Source organism: Hypomesus nipponensis, chromosome 23, assembly GCF_054491055.1.
Source record: "Hypomesus nipponensis isolate SF chromosome 23, ASM5449105v1, whole genome shotgun sequence".
Taxonomy (NCBI): Eukaryota; Metazoa; Chordata; class Actinopteri; order Osmeriformes; family Osmeridae; genus Hypomesus; species Hypomesus nipponensis.
This window is the reverse complement of record NC_140383.1, coordinates 5,994,945-6,012,281: the sequence shown is the minus strand read 5'-3', so window position 1 is coordinate 6,012,281 and position 17,337 is coordinate 5,994,945. Positions and strand designations below refer to the sequence as shown.

At 45.7% G+C, this 17,337-nt stretch overlaps 1 protein-coding gene across 1 annotated transcript in view; it reads left to right on the top strand.

Moving 5' to 3' along the window:
- ttn.2 (titin, tandem duplicate 2) overlaps nucleotides 1–17,337 on the top strand; it is a 150,455-nt gene that overhangs the window by 108,578 nt on the left and 24,540 nt on the right. Inside the window, exon 201 of the mRNA XM_084688466.1 lies at nucleotides 102–17,213. Coding sequence (XP_084544592.1) covers nucleotides 102–17,213 — 17,112 coding nt within the window. The remainder of the gene's footprint in view (nucleotides 1–101; nucleotides 17,214–17,337) is intronic.

Genomic DNA, 17,337 nt, shown 5'->3' with positions numbered 1-17,337 from the left:
TTACATAACAAGTATTTGTTTATTTTATAACATGTTGGCAAGTGATTATTACATCACATTTGTGATCATGGATTTCTAAATACTGTGCTCTGTGATTTTAGATCCACCTGGACCTCCCTCCAATCCCAGAATTTCTGATACAACTAGGACAACAGCCACCTTTAACTGGGGTAAACCTCACTATGATGGAGGCCTGGCTGTGGATGGATACATTGTTGAGCACAAGAAAGCTGGACATGATGACTGGGAAACAGATACAACCTCTCTGTTGAGAATCACAGAATATGTGATACCAAACCTTCAGAAGGGTGGCAAATACCACTTCAGAGTCAGAGCAGTGAACTCAGAAGGAGTTGGGGAGCCAGCTGAGGTAGAGGAAGTCGTTGAACTGATAGACCGTGAGACAATTCCAGACTTTGAGCTTGATGCTGAGCTGAGAAGAACCCTTGTTGTCAGATGCCGTGGGTCCATTCGCATATTTGTACCAATTAAGGGCCGTCCAACTCCTGAGGTGACCTGGTCAAAGGACGACACTCCTCTCAAGGGCCGTGCTCATATTGATACCACAGAGTCATATACTCTTGTGGTAATTCCTGATTGTACCAGATATGATGCTGGAAAATATAACTTGACGTTGGAGAATGTTGCTGGGAAGAAGACTGGATTTGTTAATGTACGAGTACTGGATTCTCCAGGACCTCCAGTAAACCTGAAACCAAGAGAGATTACTAAAAGTAGCATCACACTTCAGTGGGAAATCCCCATTATAGATGGTGGATCTAAGATCCTTAACTACATCATTGAGAAGAGAGATGCCACAAAGAAGGCTTACACAGCACTCACCACAACTTGGCAGAAATGCTCCTACAAAATTCCAGACCTGGTAGAAGGTGCTGAATATTACTTCCGCATCTCTGCTGAGAATGAACTTGGAGTTGGTGAGCCTGCAGAAACCCCAGAGCCAATCAGAGCTTCCCAAGCCCCGACTGCCCCTGAAAATCTTTATGTCACAGATGTAGGCCAGGACACGGCCAGCCTTGCATGGACAAAGCCAAACCATGACGGTGGCAGCAGGATAACAGGATACGTTATTGAAGCACAGAAAAAGGATACAGATCAGTGGGTGCATGTGACAACTATCAAGGCTCTTGACTATGTAGTAACAGAGCTGACTGAAAACGCTGAGTACGTATTCCGCATCATGGCAGTGAATAGCTCTGGCAGAAGTGACCCACGTGAGAGTAGACCTGCTATTATCAAAGAACAAACTGCTGCACCTTCATTTGACCTGCGTGGAGTCTACCAACAGATAGTCATTGCCAAGGCTGGTGATAATGTTAAAGTGGAGATTCCTGTTCTTGGTCGCCCAAGGCCTGCGGTTACATGGAAGAAGGCAGATCAGGACCATGACCTCAAACAGACACAGAGAATAAACACTGAAACAACATCAACCTCAACTATCATCAACATTGGTGAAATCAAGAGGAAGGATGGAGGTCAGTACTCTATGACTGGGAAGAATATCATTGGAACAGTGACAGAGACCATTACCATCCAAGTGCATGATATTCCAGGCCCCCCCACTGGGCCAGTCAAGATTGAGGAAGTTTCTTGTGACTACATTCTGATATCCTGGGAGGGCCCTGAAAACGATGGAGGCGTACCCATTAACAATTACATTGTTGAGATGCGGGAGACAACTGGCACATCTTGGATGGAGTTGGCAGCTACAGTCATCCGTACAACATTCAAGGCAGCTCGCCTCACAACTGGAATTCAGTACCAGTTCCGTGTCAAGGCCCAGAACAGGTATGGCACCGGCCCCTGTATAACCTCAGAGGCAGTGGTGGCAGCATATCCATTCGATGTACCAGGACAACCAGGTATTCCTCAAATCACTGCATTCACCAAGGATGCCATGACCCTCAGCTGGAATGAGCCATCTTCTGATGGAGGCAGCCCAATTTTGGGATATCACATTGAACGAAAAGAGAAGAATAGTATCCTGTGGCAGAAGGTTAACAAAGCTCTTGTAGTAGGAAACATTTTCAAATCCACTGGGCTAGTGGATGGAATCGCATATGAATACCGCGTTATCGCTGAAAACATAGCTGGCATGAGCAAAGCCAGCAAATCATCTGAAACAACATTTGCTTTGGATCCTGTTGACCCACCAGGCCAACCAGTGGCATTAAATGTAACAAGACATGAGGTGACTGTTCAATGGACAAAGCCCGAAGGGGATGGTGGATTCTCCATCACTGGGTACACAGTGGAGAGAAGAGAACTACCCGATGGACGTTGGCTCAAGGCCAATTTCAGCAATATCCTTGAGACAATATTCACTGTCAGTGGTCTCACAGAGGATTCTTCCTATGAATTCCGCATTTTTGCACGAAATTCAGCAGGAGCTGTCAGTAACCCATCTATACCTTCAGAGCCTGTCATATGCAGAGATGATATTGAAGAGCCAAAGATTGAAGTTGATTCTTCCTTCAGCAGTGGAGTAGTAGTCAAAGCAGGAGATGTCTTTAAACTTGATGCCAGTGTCACAGGAAGACCACTGCCATTGTTGGTATGGACCAAAGAGGGCAAGGAACTTGAAGACACTGGAAAGTTAGAGATTAAATCATCCGACTTTGCTACAACCCTGGTCAACAAGGATTCTCTAAGAAGAGATGGAGGAGCTTTCACATTAACTGCCAGTAATCCAGGTGGATTTGCAAAGTTTGTGTTCAACGTTAAAGTTCTCGACAGACCTGGACCCCCCGATGGCCCTCTTGCTGTTACAGATGTCACTTCAGAAAAGTGCATCCTTTCATGGCTGCCTCCTTCTCATGATGGTGGTGGTAAGATTGAGCACTACATTATTGAAAAACGTGAGACTAGCAGGCTGGCATGGACCAACGTTGCATCAGACTTACAAGTTAACAGATTCAAGGTCTTAAAGCTGCTTAAGGGTAATGAGTACATCTTCAGAGTGATGGCTGTCAATAAATATGGAGTTGGAGAGCCTCTTGAGTCTGAACCAGTTGTCTCCACAAATCCATATGTTCCAGCTGATGCGCCACAAACTCCAGAAGTGACAACAATCACCAAGGACTCTATGGTTGTCTGTTGGGGACACCCAGAGAACAATGGTGGAAGCAATATCTCCAATTATGTAATTGAGAGAAGAGACAAAACAGGTCTGCGCTGGGTAAAATGCAACAAGAGAACTGTGACTGACCTGAGATTCAAAGTGTCTGGCCTCACACCAGGACATGAGTATGAATTTAGAGTTATTGCAGAAACGTCTGCAGGACTTGGTGCGCCAAGTGCCTCAAGTCCATTCTACAAAGCTATCGACACAATCTTCCAGCCTGGACCCCCTGGAAATCCAAGAGTATTGGATACAACAAAATCCTCCATTACACTTGCATGGAACAAGCCCGTATATGATGGTGGCTCTGACATAACCGGATATGTTGTGGAGACCTGCCTCCCAGAAGAGGATGAGTGGACCATTGTCACTCCTAAGAAGGGCCTTACAGGGACCTCATTTACAATCACTAACTTGAAAGAGAATCAAGAATACAAAATAAACATTGCAGCTGTTAATTGTGAGGGTATTGGAGAGCCAGCAACAGTGCCTGGATCACCCAAATCAGAAGACAGGCTAGTTGCACCTGAGATTGATCTTGGTGCTGAACTCCGCAAAGTGGTCTGCATCAGGGCCTGCAGCACATTGAGGTTGTTTGTGCCTCTCAAGGGACGACCAGCACCTGATGTGAAGTGGTCCAGAGATAATGGAGAGCCTCTGACAAAGGCAACCATTGATACCACCTCATCATTTACCTGTGTTGTCATTGAGAATGTGGACAGATTTGATGGTGGAAAGTATTTGTTGACAGTTGAAAACAGCTCAGGCAGCAAAACAGCATACGTGAATGTCCGAGTTCTGGATACACCTGGAGCACCACAGAACCTCATCATCAAAGAGATTACCAGAGACTCTGTGTCTCTTTTGTGGGATGCACCGCTAATTGATGGAGGCTCCAGAATCCGTAATTACATTGTGGAGAAACGCGAGTCTGCCAGGAAAGCATACTCTACAGTTTGCGCTAGCTGCCACAAATCCAGCTGGAAAATTGGTGATCTGGAAGAGGGAAAGAACTACTTCTTCAGAATTCTGGCTGAGAATGAATATGGTGTAGGCCTCCCAGCAGAGACAATTGAGTCAATCAAAGTGTCAGAGAAGCCACTTCCACCAGGCAAAGTTTCTCTCGGTGATGTCACAAGCCACAGTGTTACTCTGTCTTGGGAAAAACCAGACCATGATGGAGGAAGCAGAATTTCAGGATACATTGTTGAGATGCAGGGCAAAGGAAGTGAGAAATGGACACAGTGCATGGTTGTTAAAGTCACCGCTGCCACTGTTGCTGGACTGACACAGGGTGAAGAATACTTGTTCCGTGTCTCTGCAACTAATGAGAAGGGAGTTAGTGATCCTCGTCTGCTCAGCATGCCTGTAGTAGCCAAAGACCTTATTATTGTTCCCACATTCAAGCTGTTGTTCTCCACTTATAGTGTGTTGGCAGGTGATGACCTTAAGATTGATGTGCCTTATTCGGCTCGTCCAAAAGCAACTGTGGCATGGCTCAAAGAAGGTGTTGCACTCAAAGAAACAACTAGAGTAAATGCAGAAACCACTGATAGTCACCTCTATTTAGTTATCAAGGAGGCCAGCAGAGAAGATGTGGGAAATTATACCATCAAACTCTCAAACACAGCTGGCGAGGCAACAACAGACATTGGAGTAGTTGTTCTTGATAAGCCTGGGCCACCAACAGGCCCCATTAAGTTAGATGAGGTCACAGCTGACAGTGTTATTCTAACCTGGCAGCCACCAGAGTATGAAGGTGGATGTACAATTAATAACTATGTTGTAGAAAAGAGAGACACATCCACCACAAACTGGCAGATTGTGTCAGCAACAGTTGCAAGAACCACCATCAAGGCTGCCCGCCTTAAGACTGGATGTGAATATCAGTTCAGGATTGCTGCTGAGAACAGATATGGAAAGAGTTCTCTGCTTGTCTCAGAGACTATTATTGCTCAGTATCCATTTGACCTTCCAAGCACCCCCGGCACCCCAATTGTAGTGGCTTCTACTAAAGAGAGCATGGTCATTGAATGGACTAAGCCTGGTAGTGATGGTGGAAGCAAGATCTTGGGATATCACCTTGAGAGCAAAGAAAGGAACAGTATCCTTTGGATGAAACAAAATAAGCAACTGATCCCAGAGACACGATTCAAAGCTGTTGGTCTTGAAGAGGGAATTGAATATGAGTTTAGAGTTTATGCTGAGAATATTGTTGGAATTGGAAAACCCAGCAAGCTGTCAGAGATTCAAGTGGCAAGAGATCCATGTGACAGTCCAGGAAGACCTGAGGCTGTCATTGTCACAAGAAATCAAGTCACTCTCAAATGGACAAAACCTGAATCTGATGGTGGAAGCAAAGTGACTGGATATCTTGTTGAAAAGAAAGAGCTTCCTGAGGGTCGCTGGATGAAAGCCAGTTTCGCCAATGTTATGGAAACTAAATTTGTTGTTACTGGTTTAGTTGAGGAGCAAGAGTATGAGTTCCGTGTCATTGCCAGAAATGCTGCTGGGGTCTCTAGCAAACCCTCTGAGAGCACAGGAGCCATAACTGCAAAGGATGAGGTGGATCCTCCCAAAATAGACATTGATGCTAAATTTTCACAGACAGTTGTTGTCAATGCAGGAGAAGCCTTCCAGCTCAATGCAAATATTTATGGCAAACCAGTTCCTTCAGTCCACTGGATGAAGGGTGGCGAGGAAATAACAAATGCAGCACGTCTTGAGATAAAGAATACTGAATTTACAGCTCATTTGAGTGTTAAAGAAGCAATCCGTGTTGATGGAGGTCAGTATGTACTTTTACTGAGAAATGTTGGTGGAGAGAAATCTGTCAACATCAATGTCAAAGTTCTAGACAGACCTGGTCCCCCTGAGGGCCCTATCTCTATCTACGGTGTCACAAGTGAAAAGTGCTGCATTTCCTGGAAACCACCCCAACAAGATGGAGGCAGTGATGTTTCTCATTACATTGTTGAGAGGAGAGAGACAAGCAGATTGGTCTGGACTGTAGTTGAACTCAAAGTACAAACCCTAAATTTGAAGATCACCAAACTTGTTCCTGGTAATGAATACATCTTTAGAGTCATTCCTGTGAACAAATATGGAATTGGTGAACCTCTCGAGTCTGAGGCAGTGATTTCCAGAAATCAATTTGTAGCACCAGGCCCTCCAACTGAGGTTGACGTCTCTACCATAACTAAAGATTCAATGGTAATAACCTGGGAAAGGCCCACAGAGGATGGTGGCAATCCCATCAGTGGATTTGTTGTTGAAAAACGAGACAAGGAAGGTGTTAGATGGACAAGATGCAACAAGCGCACAGTGTGTGAGTTGCGCTTCAGAGTAACTGGTCTCCTTGAAAATCACAGTTATGAATACAAAGTTTCTGCTGAAAATGCTGCTGGAATTGGAACACCGAGTGCACCAACAATATACTATAAAGCTCTGGATCCCGTCTTTAAACCAGGGCCTCCAAATAATCCCAAGGTAACAGACAAATACAGGACATCTGTTTGTCTGTCCTGGGGCAAACCTATTTATGATGGTGGTTGTGAGGTTCAAGGATACATCGTTGAGGCCTGCAATGGAGCAGCTGATGACTGGGTAATGTGTACTCCCACACCAGGCATCAAGGAGACCTCATTTAAAGTAACCGGACTTCTGGAGAAGCATGAGTACCAGTTCAGAGTATGTGCAATCAACAAAGTTGGTGTTGGGGAGCAGGCAGATATCCCAGGAAAATTCCTTCTGGAGGAAAAACTGGATGCACCAGATCTAGATCTTGACGCTGAATATCGAAAGATGATCAACATCAGAGCTGCAAGCACTCTCAGACTTTTTGTTCCAGTAAAGGGACGCCCAGCGCCTGAACTCAAGTGGGGCAAGACTGATGGGGACATAAAGGAAACAGCCCAGATTGACAATACAAGCAGCTATGCCTCACTCATGATTGAAAATGTTGATAGGTTTGATAGCGGCAAGTACACTCTTACTGCAGAGAATGGCAGTGGAGTAAAGTCTGTCTTTATTAGTGTCAGAGTTTTGGATTCACCTAGTGCACCTGCCAACTTCACTGTGAAGGAGATCACTAAAAGCTCTGTAACTCTAACCTGGGAACCCCCAACACTGGATGGTGGCTCAAAGATCAAGCACTACATTGTAGAAAAACGAGAGAGCACAAGGAAAGTGTATTCCCCTGTCACCACTTGTAACAGGATGTCATGCAGGATTGAACCACTTCCAGAGGGTGGTATCTATTTCTTCCGAGTCCTGGCAGAGAACGAATGGGGCCTTGGGTTGCCTGCAGAGACCCCTGAGCCATTGAAAATATCAGAAGTGCCTCAACCCCCTGGTAAAGTCAGTGTTGTTGATGTCACACGCAACAGTGTCGCCCTATGCTGGGAGAAACCCAATCACGATGGAGGCAGCAGAATCAGCTTTTACGAGGTTGAAATGCAGGCCAAGGGCAGTGAGACATGGACTGTTTGTACTCAGGTAAAATCACTTGAAACTGTTGTCACTAATCTGGCTCAAGGGGAGGAGTACACATTTAGGGTCAGTGCTGTCAATTCCAATGGCAAGAGTGACCCAAGACTTTTGGCCAATCCAGTGGTGGCTAAGGACCTTGCTATTGAACCTGCTATTAGACCTAAAATAAGCAACTATAGTGTACAGGTTGGGTATGACCTGAAGATTGAAGTGCCTATTGCTGGTCACCCTAAACCCGTTATTACATGGACAAAAGATGGTGCTGCCTTGAAACAAACCACAAGAGTTAATGTCATCGACAGTGCACACCACACAACAATCTCCATTAAAGAGGCAACACGAGAGGATGGTGGTATGTATGGAATTAATGTGGCTAATGCTCTTGGACAGAAAGATGCAACCATTGAAGTTATCACCCTTGATAAACCTGGGCCACCTACCGGCCCAATCAAGTTGGAAGAAGTCAGTGCGGAAAGCATCACACTTGTCTGGGAACCTCCAACATACACAGGTGGCTGTCCAATTTCAAATTATGTTGTTGAGAAGAGGGATACAACCACTACAAACTGGGTTGTCGTTTCTGCCACTGTAGCCAGAACTACATTGAAAGTTTCAAATTTGAAAACTGGTGCTGAATACCAATTCAGGATCTGTGCTGAAAACAGATATGGCAAGAGCTATGCCATTGACTCAGAGCCGGTCCTTGCCCAGTATCCCTTCAAAGAGCCAGGTCCACCAGGTACACCCTTCATATCCTCCTACACTAAGGATTACATGGTTGTGGAATGGCACAAACCCCTGTCTGACGGAGGCAGTGTTATTCTCGGCTACCACCTTGAGAGAAAAGAAAAGAACAGCATCCTTTGGACAAAGATCAATAAATCTCTGATTCAAGATACAAGATACAAATCTACACCTTTGGAGGAGGGAATTGAGTATGAGTACAGAGTGGCTGCAGAAAATATTGTTGGTATTGGCAAATGTAGCAAACTCTCTGAGGGGTGGGTGGCACGTGACCCCTGTGATCCTCCGGGCACACCAGAAGCTATCATTGTAACCAGGCACTCCGTCAAACTGAGATGGACGAGGCCACAGTATGATGGTGGCAGTCTGATCACTGGATATGTTGTTGAGAAACGCGATCTGCCTGAAGGAAGGTGGATGAAGGCTAGTTTCACAAATATCCTTGAGACAGAATTTACAGTTCTTGGCTTGACTGAAGACTGTATGTATGATTTCAGAGTCATTGCTAGGAATGGAGCTGGAGCTATCAGTAAGCCCTCTGAGAGCACTGGTTCCATCACAGCAAAGGATGAGGTTGAGACACCAAAATGTGAAGTTGATTCCATGTACAACCAAGTCATTGTTGTCAATGCTGGGGAAACATTTACACTTGAGGCAAGTGTCGAAGGAAAGCCCATACCCACTGCTCAGTGGTTCAAGAGTGATGCTGAAGTTGAAAACTCTGCAAGATTGGAGATCAAGAACACTGATTTCAAGGCAGTGGTTGTTGTTAAGGATGCTATTAGAGTAGATGGTGGCCAATACACATTGCTTCTGACAAATGTCGCAGGTACAAAATCAGTATCATTCAACGTGAAAGTGCTGGACAGACCAGGACCCTCTGAAGGACCCCTCACCATTGGCAATGTCACATGTGAGAAATGTTCTCTTTCTTGGCTTCCACCCAGACACGATGGTGGTGCTAGTATTTCCCATTATATCATTCAAAAGAGAGAGACCAGTCGTTTGGCTTGGACTTTGGTTTCTGGTGATTGTGGAGCAACAATGTTTAAAGTCACCAAGCTTCTTAAAGGAAATGAATACATCTTCCGTGTCATGGCAGTCAACAAATTTGGTGATGGTGAACCTTTGGAGTCAGCCCCAGTCATAATGAGAAATCAATTTGTTCCTCCTGGTGCTCCTCAAGAGCTGGAGATCACCAATGTTGCTCGAGATTCCATGACTGTATGCTGGACCCGTCCAGAGGCGGATGGAGGAAGCGAAATTGCTGGCTACATTGTAGAGAAGAGAGACAGAGCAGGGGTCAGATGGACTAAATGCAACAAACGCAGAGTTACAGATCTCCGTTTCAGAGTAACTGGTCTGACAGAGGATCATGAGTATGAATTCAGACTCTCAGCAGAAAATGCTGCAGGAGTTGGCCAACCAAGTCCAGCCACTCCTTATACAAAGGCCTGCGATCCAACATTTGAACCCGGCCCCCCCACTAACGCCCATGCAGTTGACACTACAAAGAACTCCATATCACTTGCCTGGGGCAGGCCCATCTATGATGGTGGCTGTGATATTCAGGGTTATGCTGTGGAGATATGCAAAGCTGATGAGGAGGAATGGACTATATGCACCCCACCAACTGGATTGAATGCAACTAAATTTGAAATTACCAAACTTATTGAACATCAGGAGTATAAGATACGAGTATGTGCCATGAATAAGTTAGGTGTGGGTGAGCCGGCAGAGGTTCAAGGAACAGTAAAACCAGCTGATACAATTGTTCCCCCAGAGATTGAGCTGGATTCAGAGTTGAGGAAAGGAGTCGTTGTACGTGCAGGAGGATCGATGAGAATAAATATTCCATTCAGAGGACGCCCTGTGCCAGAAATTAATTGGTCTAAGGATGAGGGCGACCTACCTAGTAAAACTCAAATAGAGAGGGGTGCAGATTACACACAATTGTCAATTGATATCTGTGACAGAAATGATGCAGGAAAATACACTCTGGCCCTGGAAAACAGCGCTGGTTCAAAATCCGCTTTTGTCTCTGTTAGAGTACTTGACACACCAGGAGCGCCACTGAACTTTACAGTAAAAGAAATAAAGAGGGAATCTGTAATTCTCACTTGGGAGGCCCCACTGATTGATGGTGGAGCAAGGATTAAGAACTATATTGTGGATAAGCGTGAATCAACCAGGAAAGCCTACTCCAATGTCAATAACAAGTGCACAAAGACCAGTTTCCGTGTGGGAGGTCTCACTGAGGGAGCTATATACTACTTTAGAGTCATGGCTGAGAATGAGTTTGGAGTTGGTCTGCCAGCTGAAACACTGGATGCAGTCAAGACATCAGAGGCACCTCTGCCTGTGGGAAAGATCACTCTAACTGATGTAACCAAGACCACTGCTTCCTTCTTATGGGAGAAACCAGACCATGATGGTGGCAGCCGAATCATAGGATACTACATTGAGATGCAGCCCAAAGGATCAGAAGAATGGGTGGTAGCGACAACCACAAAGACTTGTGAAGGAACCGTCACAGGCCTCAGTTCAGGGCAGGAATACCTCTTTAGAGTGTCTGCCTTCAACGACAAGGGAAAGAGTGATCCCAGGCCACTAGCAGCCCATGTCACAGCCAAAGATGTTACTATTGAGCCCCAGTTCAAAATGGCCGCCAACACATACAGTGTGCAATGTGGGGAAGATTTGAAGATAGAAATACCCGTAATAGGTCGCCCTGCACCGAAGATAGCATGGGCTAAGGATGGACAAGCAATTAAAGAGACAACCAGACTGAATGTCTTAAGCACAGCATCAGCAACATCTCTTCGTATCAAAGAGTCTAACAAAGAGGATTCCGGCAAGTACTCCATCACAGCAACCAGCAGTGCTGGTACAGCCACAGCGGAAATTTCTATTGTTATCCTTGATAAACCAGGTCCACCCAAAGGGCCTGTGAATATTGATGAAGTTAGCTCTAACTTTGTAACATTGTCCTGGGAACCACCTGAGTACACCGGAGGTTGTCAGATCAACAATTACGTTGTTGAGAAGCGTGACACCACAACCACAGCATGGCAGATAGTGTCTGCCACTGTGGCAAGAACAACCATAAAAGTTTGTAGACTGAAGACTGGTGTTGAATATCAGTTCAGAGTGTCTGCAGAGAACAGATATGGAAAGAGTCCATGCTTGGATTCTGCTACTGTCGTTGCTCAGTATCCTTTCAGTGAGCCGGCTGCACCTGGTACTCCATTTGTCTCATCAGCTACAAAAGACTACATGGTTGTGGAGTGGAAACCACCAGCCAACAACGGAGGTAGTCCTGTCTTGGGCTACCACCTTGAACGCAAAGAGAAAAATAGTCTCCTCTGGACAAAGTTGAACACACTTCTTATCCCTGATGCTCGATTCAAAACATCTGAACTTGAGGAGGGCATTGAATATGAATTTAGAGTATATGCTGAAAATATTGCTGGCTTGAGTCCATCTAGCAAGGTTTCACAATGCTGTGTGGCTAGAGATCCCTGTGACCCACCTGGCGCCCCTGAGGCTATTGTCATCACCAGGAACTATGTCACCTTGCAGTGGACAAGGCCCCAGTATGACGGTGGAAGCGCCATTACAGGCTATATTGTTGAGAGGAAAAAGCATCCTGACAACCGTTGGATGAAGGCTAGCTTCACAAACATAATTGAAACACAGTACACTTACTCTGGCATGACCGAGGACGCGGTGTATGAGTTCAGAGTCATTGCTAGGAATGCAGCTGGTATTTTCAGCGCGCCTTCTGAGAGCACCGGAGAGATAAATGCTAAAGATGAGATTGAAGCCCCAGATGCAACAATGGATCCTAAATTCAAGGATGTAACTGTTGTTCATGCGAGTGAGACATTCATTATTGATGCTGATTACTCTGGAAAACCTCTGCCTGATATAATGTGGCTGAAGGATGGAAAAGAGATAGACAATGCTACCCCAAGAATGGAAGTCAAAACAAGCCTCACACGTACAGTGCTGACAGTTAAGGACTGCATCAGGGTAGATGGTGGACACTTTGTCTTGAGCCTCACCAATGTTGGTGGAAAAAAGTTGATACCAGTTACTGTTAAAGTACTGGATAGGCCTGGTCCTCCCGATGGCCCCCTGAAGGTAACTGGTGTCACTGCAGAGAAATGCTATCTACATTGGAGTCACCCCTTACATGATGGTGGTGCAAGTGTTTCTCATTACATCATTGAGAAGAGAGAAACCAGTCGACTTTCATGGACAGTAGTTGAACCCCAAATCCAAGCTGTCAGCTACAAAGTAACCAAACTCCTGCCTGGCAATGAATACATTTTCAGAGTCACTGCAGTGAATAAGTATGGCATTGGAGAGCCTCTGGAATCTGACCCTGTAATCGCACGCAATCCTTTCAAGGCACCCAGTGCTCCCTCCACACCAGAGCCAAGCTATATAACACGTGACTCAATTGTGCTTGTTTGGGAACGCCCAGAGGATAATGGTGGTTCAGAGATTGATGGCTATGTCTTGGAGAAACGTGACAAACAGGGAGTTAGATGGACTAAATGCAACAAGAAGAGACTAAATGACCTTCGGTTCAGAGTCACCGGACTCACAGAAGGCCACTCTTATGAGTTTAGAGTATCAGCTGAGAATGCAGGTGGTGTGGGGGTACCTAGTAAAACAACAGAGTACATCACTGCCTGTGATGCCACATATCCGCCTGGTCCTCCAAACAACCCCAAAGTGACAGACACCTCTAGCACCAGTGTTTCGCTCTCATGGTCTAGGCCCATCTATGATGGTGGAGCAGCCATCACCGGATACGTAGTGGAGGTTAAAGAGGCATCGGAAGAAGATGAATGGCTTGTGAGCACACCACACACTGGTGTTCAAGCCACACATTTCACAGTGAAAAAACTAAAGGAAAATGCTGAATATAATTTCCGCATCTGTGCTGTTAACATTGAGGGAGTTGGAGAGCATGTGGACTTGCCAGGAACTGTGGTTGCAGCTGAAAAACTTGATCCCCCTGAGATTGAATTGGATGCTGACCTAAGGAAAATGGTTTCAGTTCGTGCCAGTGCAACCCTCCGTCTGTTTGTCCCAATCAAAGGAAAACCTGAGCCTGAGGTCAAATGGTCAAAGGCTGAGGGATCTCTCAGTGAGCGAGCCCAAATAGAGGTGACCAGCTCTTACACAATGCTTGTCATTGATAATGTCAACAGATCCCACACAGGCAAGTATGTGTTGACCCTGGAAAACATTAAAGGTTCAAAGTCAGCGTTCATTAATGTCAGAGTGTTGGATTCACCGAGTGCACCTACCAACTTTGTGGTCAAGGATGTGAAGAGAGACTCTGTTGCCCTCTCCTGGGAACCCCCACTCATTGATGGTGGAGCCAAGATCACACATTACATTGTGGAAAAGAGGGAAACTGCTAGATTGGCATTTACAAGTGTTTCTAACAACTGCGTAAGAAATTCATATAAGATTGATGACCTTGTAGAGGGTGGTGTCTACTTCTTCCGTGTTCTGGCCGTCAATGAGCTGGGTGTAGGACTGCCTGTTGAAACAACAGAGCCTATTAAGGTTTCTCAGGCCCCTTTGCCTCCTGGCAAAATTAATCTAGTAGATGTAACTCGCCACACTGTGACTCTTTCATGGGATAAACCTGACCATGATGGTGGCAGCAAGATCCAATGCTACATCGTAGAGATGCAACTTAAAGGTGAAGATAAATGGACTGTGTGCACTGAGATTAAAGCACTGGAGACAACTGTCGAAGGCCTCACCTCAGGAGACGAATACTCATTTAGGGTCATTGCTGTAAATGACAAGGGAAGGAGTGATCCCAAACCCCTAGCAACACCTGTTGTGGTGAAGGACATTACAATCGAACCAGTGATTAACCTGTTATTCAACACATACAGTGTTAAGGCAGGAGATGACCTAAAGATTGAGGTTCCATTTAGAGCCAGACCTGATCCTGAAGTTTCATGGAAAAAAGATGGTCATTCTTTGAAGCAGACCACCAGGGTGAATGTTTTGACATCTAAAACGTCATCCAAGATTACTATCAAAGATGCAACCCGGGAAGATTTAGGAAAATATGAGATCACTTTAACCAACTCAATTGGCAAAAAATCTGCCAGAATAGCTGTTATAATCTTGGACAAACCTGGCCCACCAAGTGGAATAAAGGTAGACGAAGTTAGCGCTGACTTTATTTTACTTTCATGGGAGCCTCCAACCTACGATGGTGGATGTCAAATTAATAACTATGTTGTGGAGAAGAGAGACACAACCTCCACAACATGGCAGATTGTCTCCGCTACAGTTGCCAGAACATCAATTAAGGTCTGCCGCTTGACACAGGGCACTGAATATCAGTTCCGTATTGCAGCAGAGAATCGCTTTGGTAAGAGCCATGCCATTGATTCTGCACCTATAGTGGCCCAGTATCCATTTGAGCCACCTGGCCCTCCAGTGAACATTCATGTTTCCCATGCCACAAAGTCTGGCATGCTGGTTGAGTGGAATAAACCAGCCAGTGATGGTGGAAGTCCCATAATTGGTTATCACCTCGAGTGCAAAGACCAAAGCAGCATTCTGTGGACCAAGATCAACCGAGGTCTCATTGCGGAAAATCAGTTCAAAGCGACAGGCATTGAGGAAGGCCTGTTTTATCAGTACCGTGTATATGCTGAGAATATTGCCGGAATCGGACCCAGCACAAAACCATCGGAGCCTGTAGCGGCAAGAGACCCATGTAATCCTCCATGCAACCTCACAGTAACTGACATTACCAGAACATCAGTATCGCTTTCATGGGAAAGGCCAGAGTTTGATGGTGGAGCGAAAATTACAGGTTACATTGTTGAGCGCAAAGAGCTTCCTGATGGTCGTTGGCTGAAGTGCAATTTTGCTAATCTCCAAGAGACATACTTTGATGTTACTGGCTTGACGGAGGATGTACAATATGACTTCCATGTCATTGCCAAGAATGCAGCTGAGCTCTTTAGTGTACCATCAGAGGGCACAGGGGCAGTCACTGTCAAAGATGATGTGGATCCCCCCACTGTCATCCTTGACGACAAATATAGACAATTGGTGGTCGTCAAAGCTGGAGAAATTTTGAGTATTGACGCAGATCTCACTGGCCGTCCACATCCTGTTGTGTCATGGACAAAGGATGGAAAAGAGATTGATGCCAAAGCAAGAGTGGAAATTACATCCACAAACACCCACACCACATTACTTGTCAGAGATAGCATCAGAAGAGACTCTGGCCAGTACGTTTTGACTCTACAGAATGTTGCTGGAACCAGGTCCATAGCTGTGAATTGCAAAGTTTTGGACCGTCCTGGGCCTTCATCTGGTCCTTTGGCAGTGTCCGGCCTCACAGCTGAAAAATGTACCATTACCTGGGGACCACCCCAAGAAAACGGTGGGGCTGAAATCATGCACTACATTGTTGAGAAACGTGAAACTAGTCGCCTGGCCTGGACTCTAGTATATGCTGACATGAAGGCCACCACATGCAAGGTCACTAAACTGCTGAGAGGAAATGAGTACATTTTCAGAGTGAGGGGAATAAATAAGTATGGTGATGGTGAGGCCCTGGAGAGTGATCCCGTTACAGCTAGGGATCCCTTCACCGTCCCTGTTGCACCAACAGATGTCCAGGTGACCAGTGTGACAGGCGAAGCGATGACCATCTGCTGGGAGAGGCCCGTCTCTGATGGAGGAAGCAGCATCTATGGCTATGTGATTGAAAAACGAGAGAAGACTGGACTTCGCTGGGTGCGTGTGAACAAAAAGCCTGTTTATGACCTTAGGGTCAAAGCATCCAACCTGCGTGAGGGGAGTGAATATGAGTACAGAGTCTATGCTGAAAACGCAGCAGGACTAAGTGCCCCAAGCATACCGTGCCCACTGACCAAAGCAGAGGACCCACTGTTCCTGCCATCCCCACCAGCTAAACCCAAGGTGATCGACTCAACCAAGTCTACTGTCACTCTGACATGGAACAAGCCCCTGTTTGATGGTGGTGCTGCTGTGAAAGGTTACCGTGTTGAATACAGGAATACCATGGAAGAGGACTGGAATGTTGGTGTTCAGAACACAAAGAACACGGAATTCACAGTTGTGAAGCTTACACCTGGAGCTGAGTATGTGTTTGTTGTTAAATCCATAAACAAGATTGGCGTCAGTGAACCCAGCCCTCCCACAGATCCTCAGGTAGCAAAAGAAAGAGAGGACGAGCCAGTATTCGACATCAGCAATGAGATGCGGAAGACACTTATGGTCAAGGATGGCAGTTCATTCACCATGAAGGTACCATTCAAGGGGAAGCCGGTTCCTAATGTCATGTGGAACAAGGTAGATGTGGACCTAAGAGTGAGGGCAAGCATCGATACTACAGATACATTCACATCTATTACAGTGGAAAAAGCAACTCGTGATGACTCTGGAAAATACACAGTGACATTGCAGAACACCGCTGGAACAGCCACGCTGACACTGAATGTTAGGGTACTGGACTCCCCTGGCCCACCATCTCGTGTTGAGATTAAGGAGGTTACCAAGACGTCTGCAACAGTCACCTGGGACACCCCCGAGAATGAGGGTGGTGGAGCTGTCAAGAACTACCTTGTCGACCTGCGTGAGGCAAGCAAAAAGGGATGGACCAGAATCACAGATACATGCCACCGACTGACTTACAAGCTGTCAGATCTTGTGGAGGGAGGCGTCTACTACTTCAGAATCATTGGTGAAAATGAATATGGAATTGGTGTACCTGCTGAGACTAAAGAGGGAACCAAGATTACAGGTATAGTAAAGTTATCCTAAATGGATTTAATGATCAATTGACTGAAATGTCTATTGGATTATTCAGATGCAAAATTAATTGAGATTAAAGTCACAATATTTATTATGTTCAACCTTTCATCCTT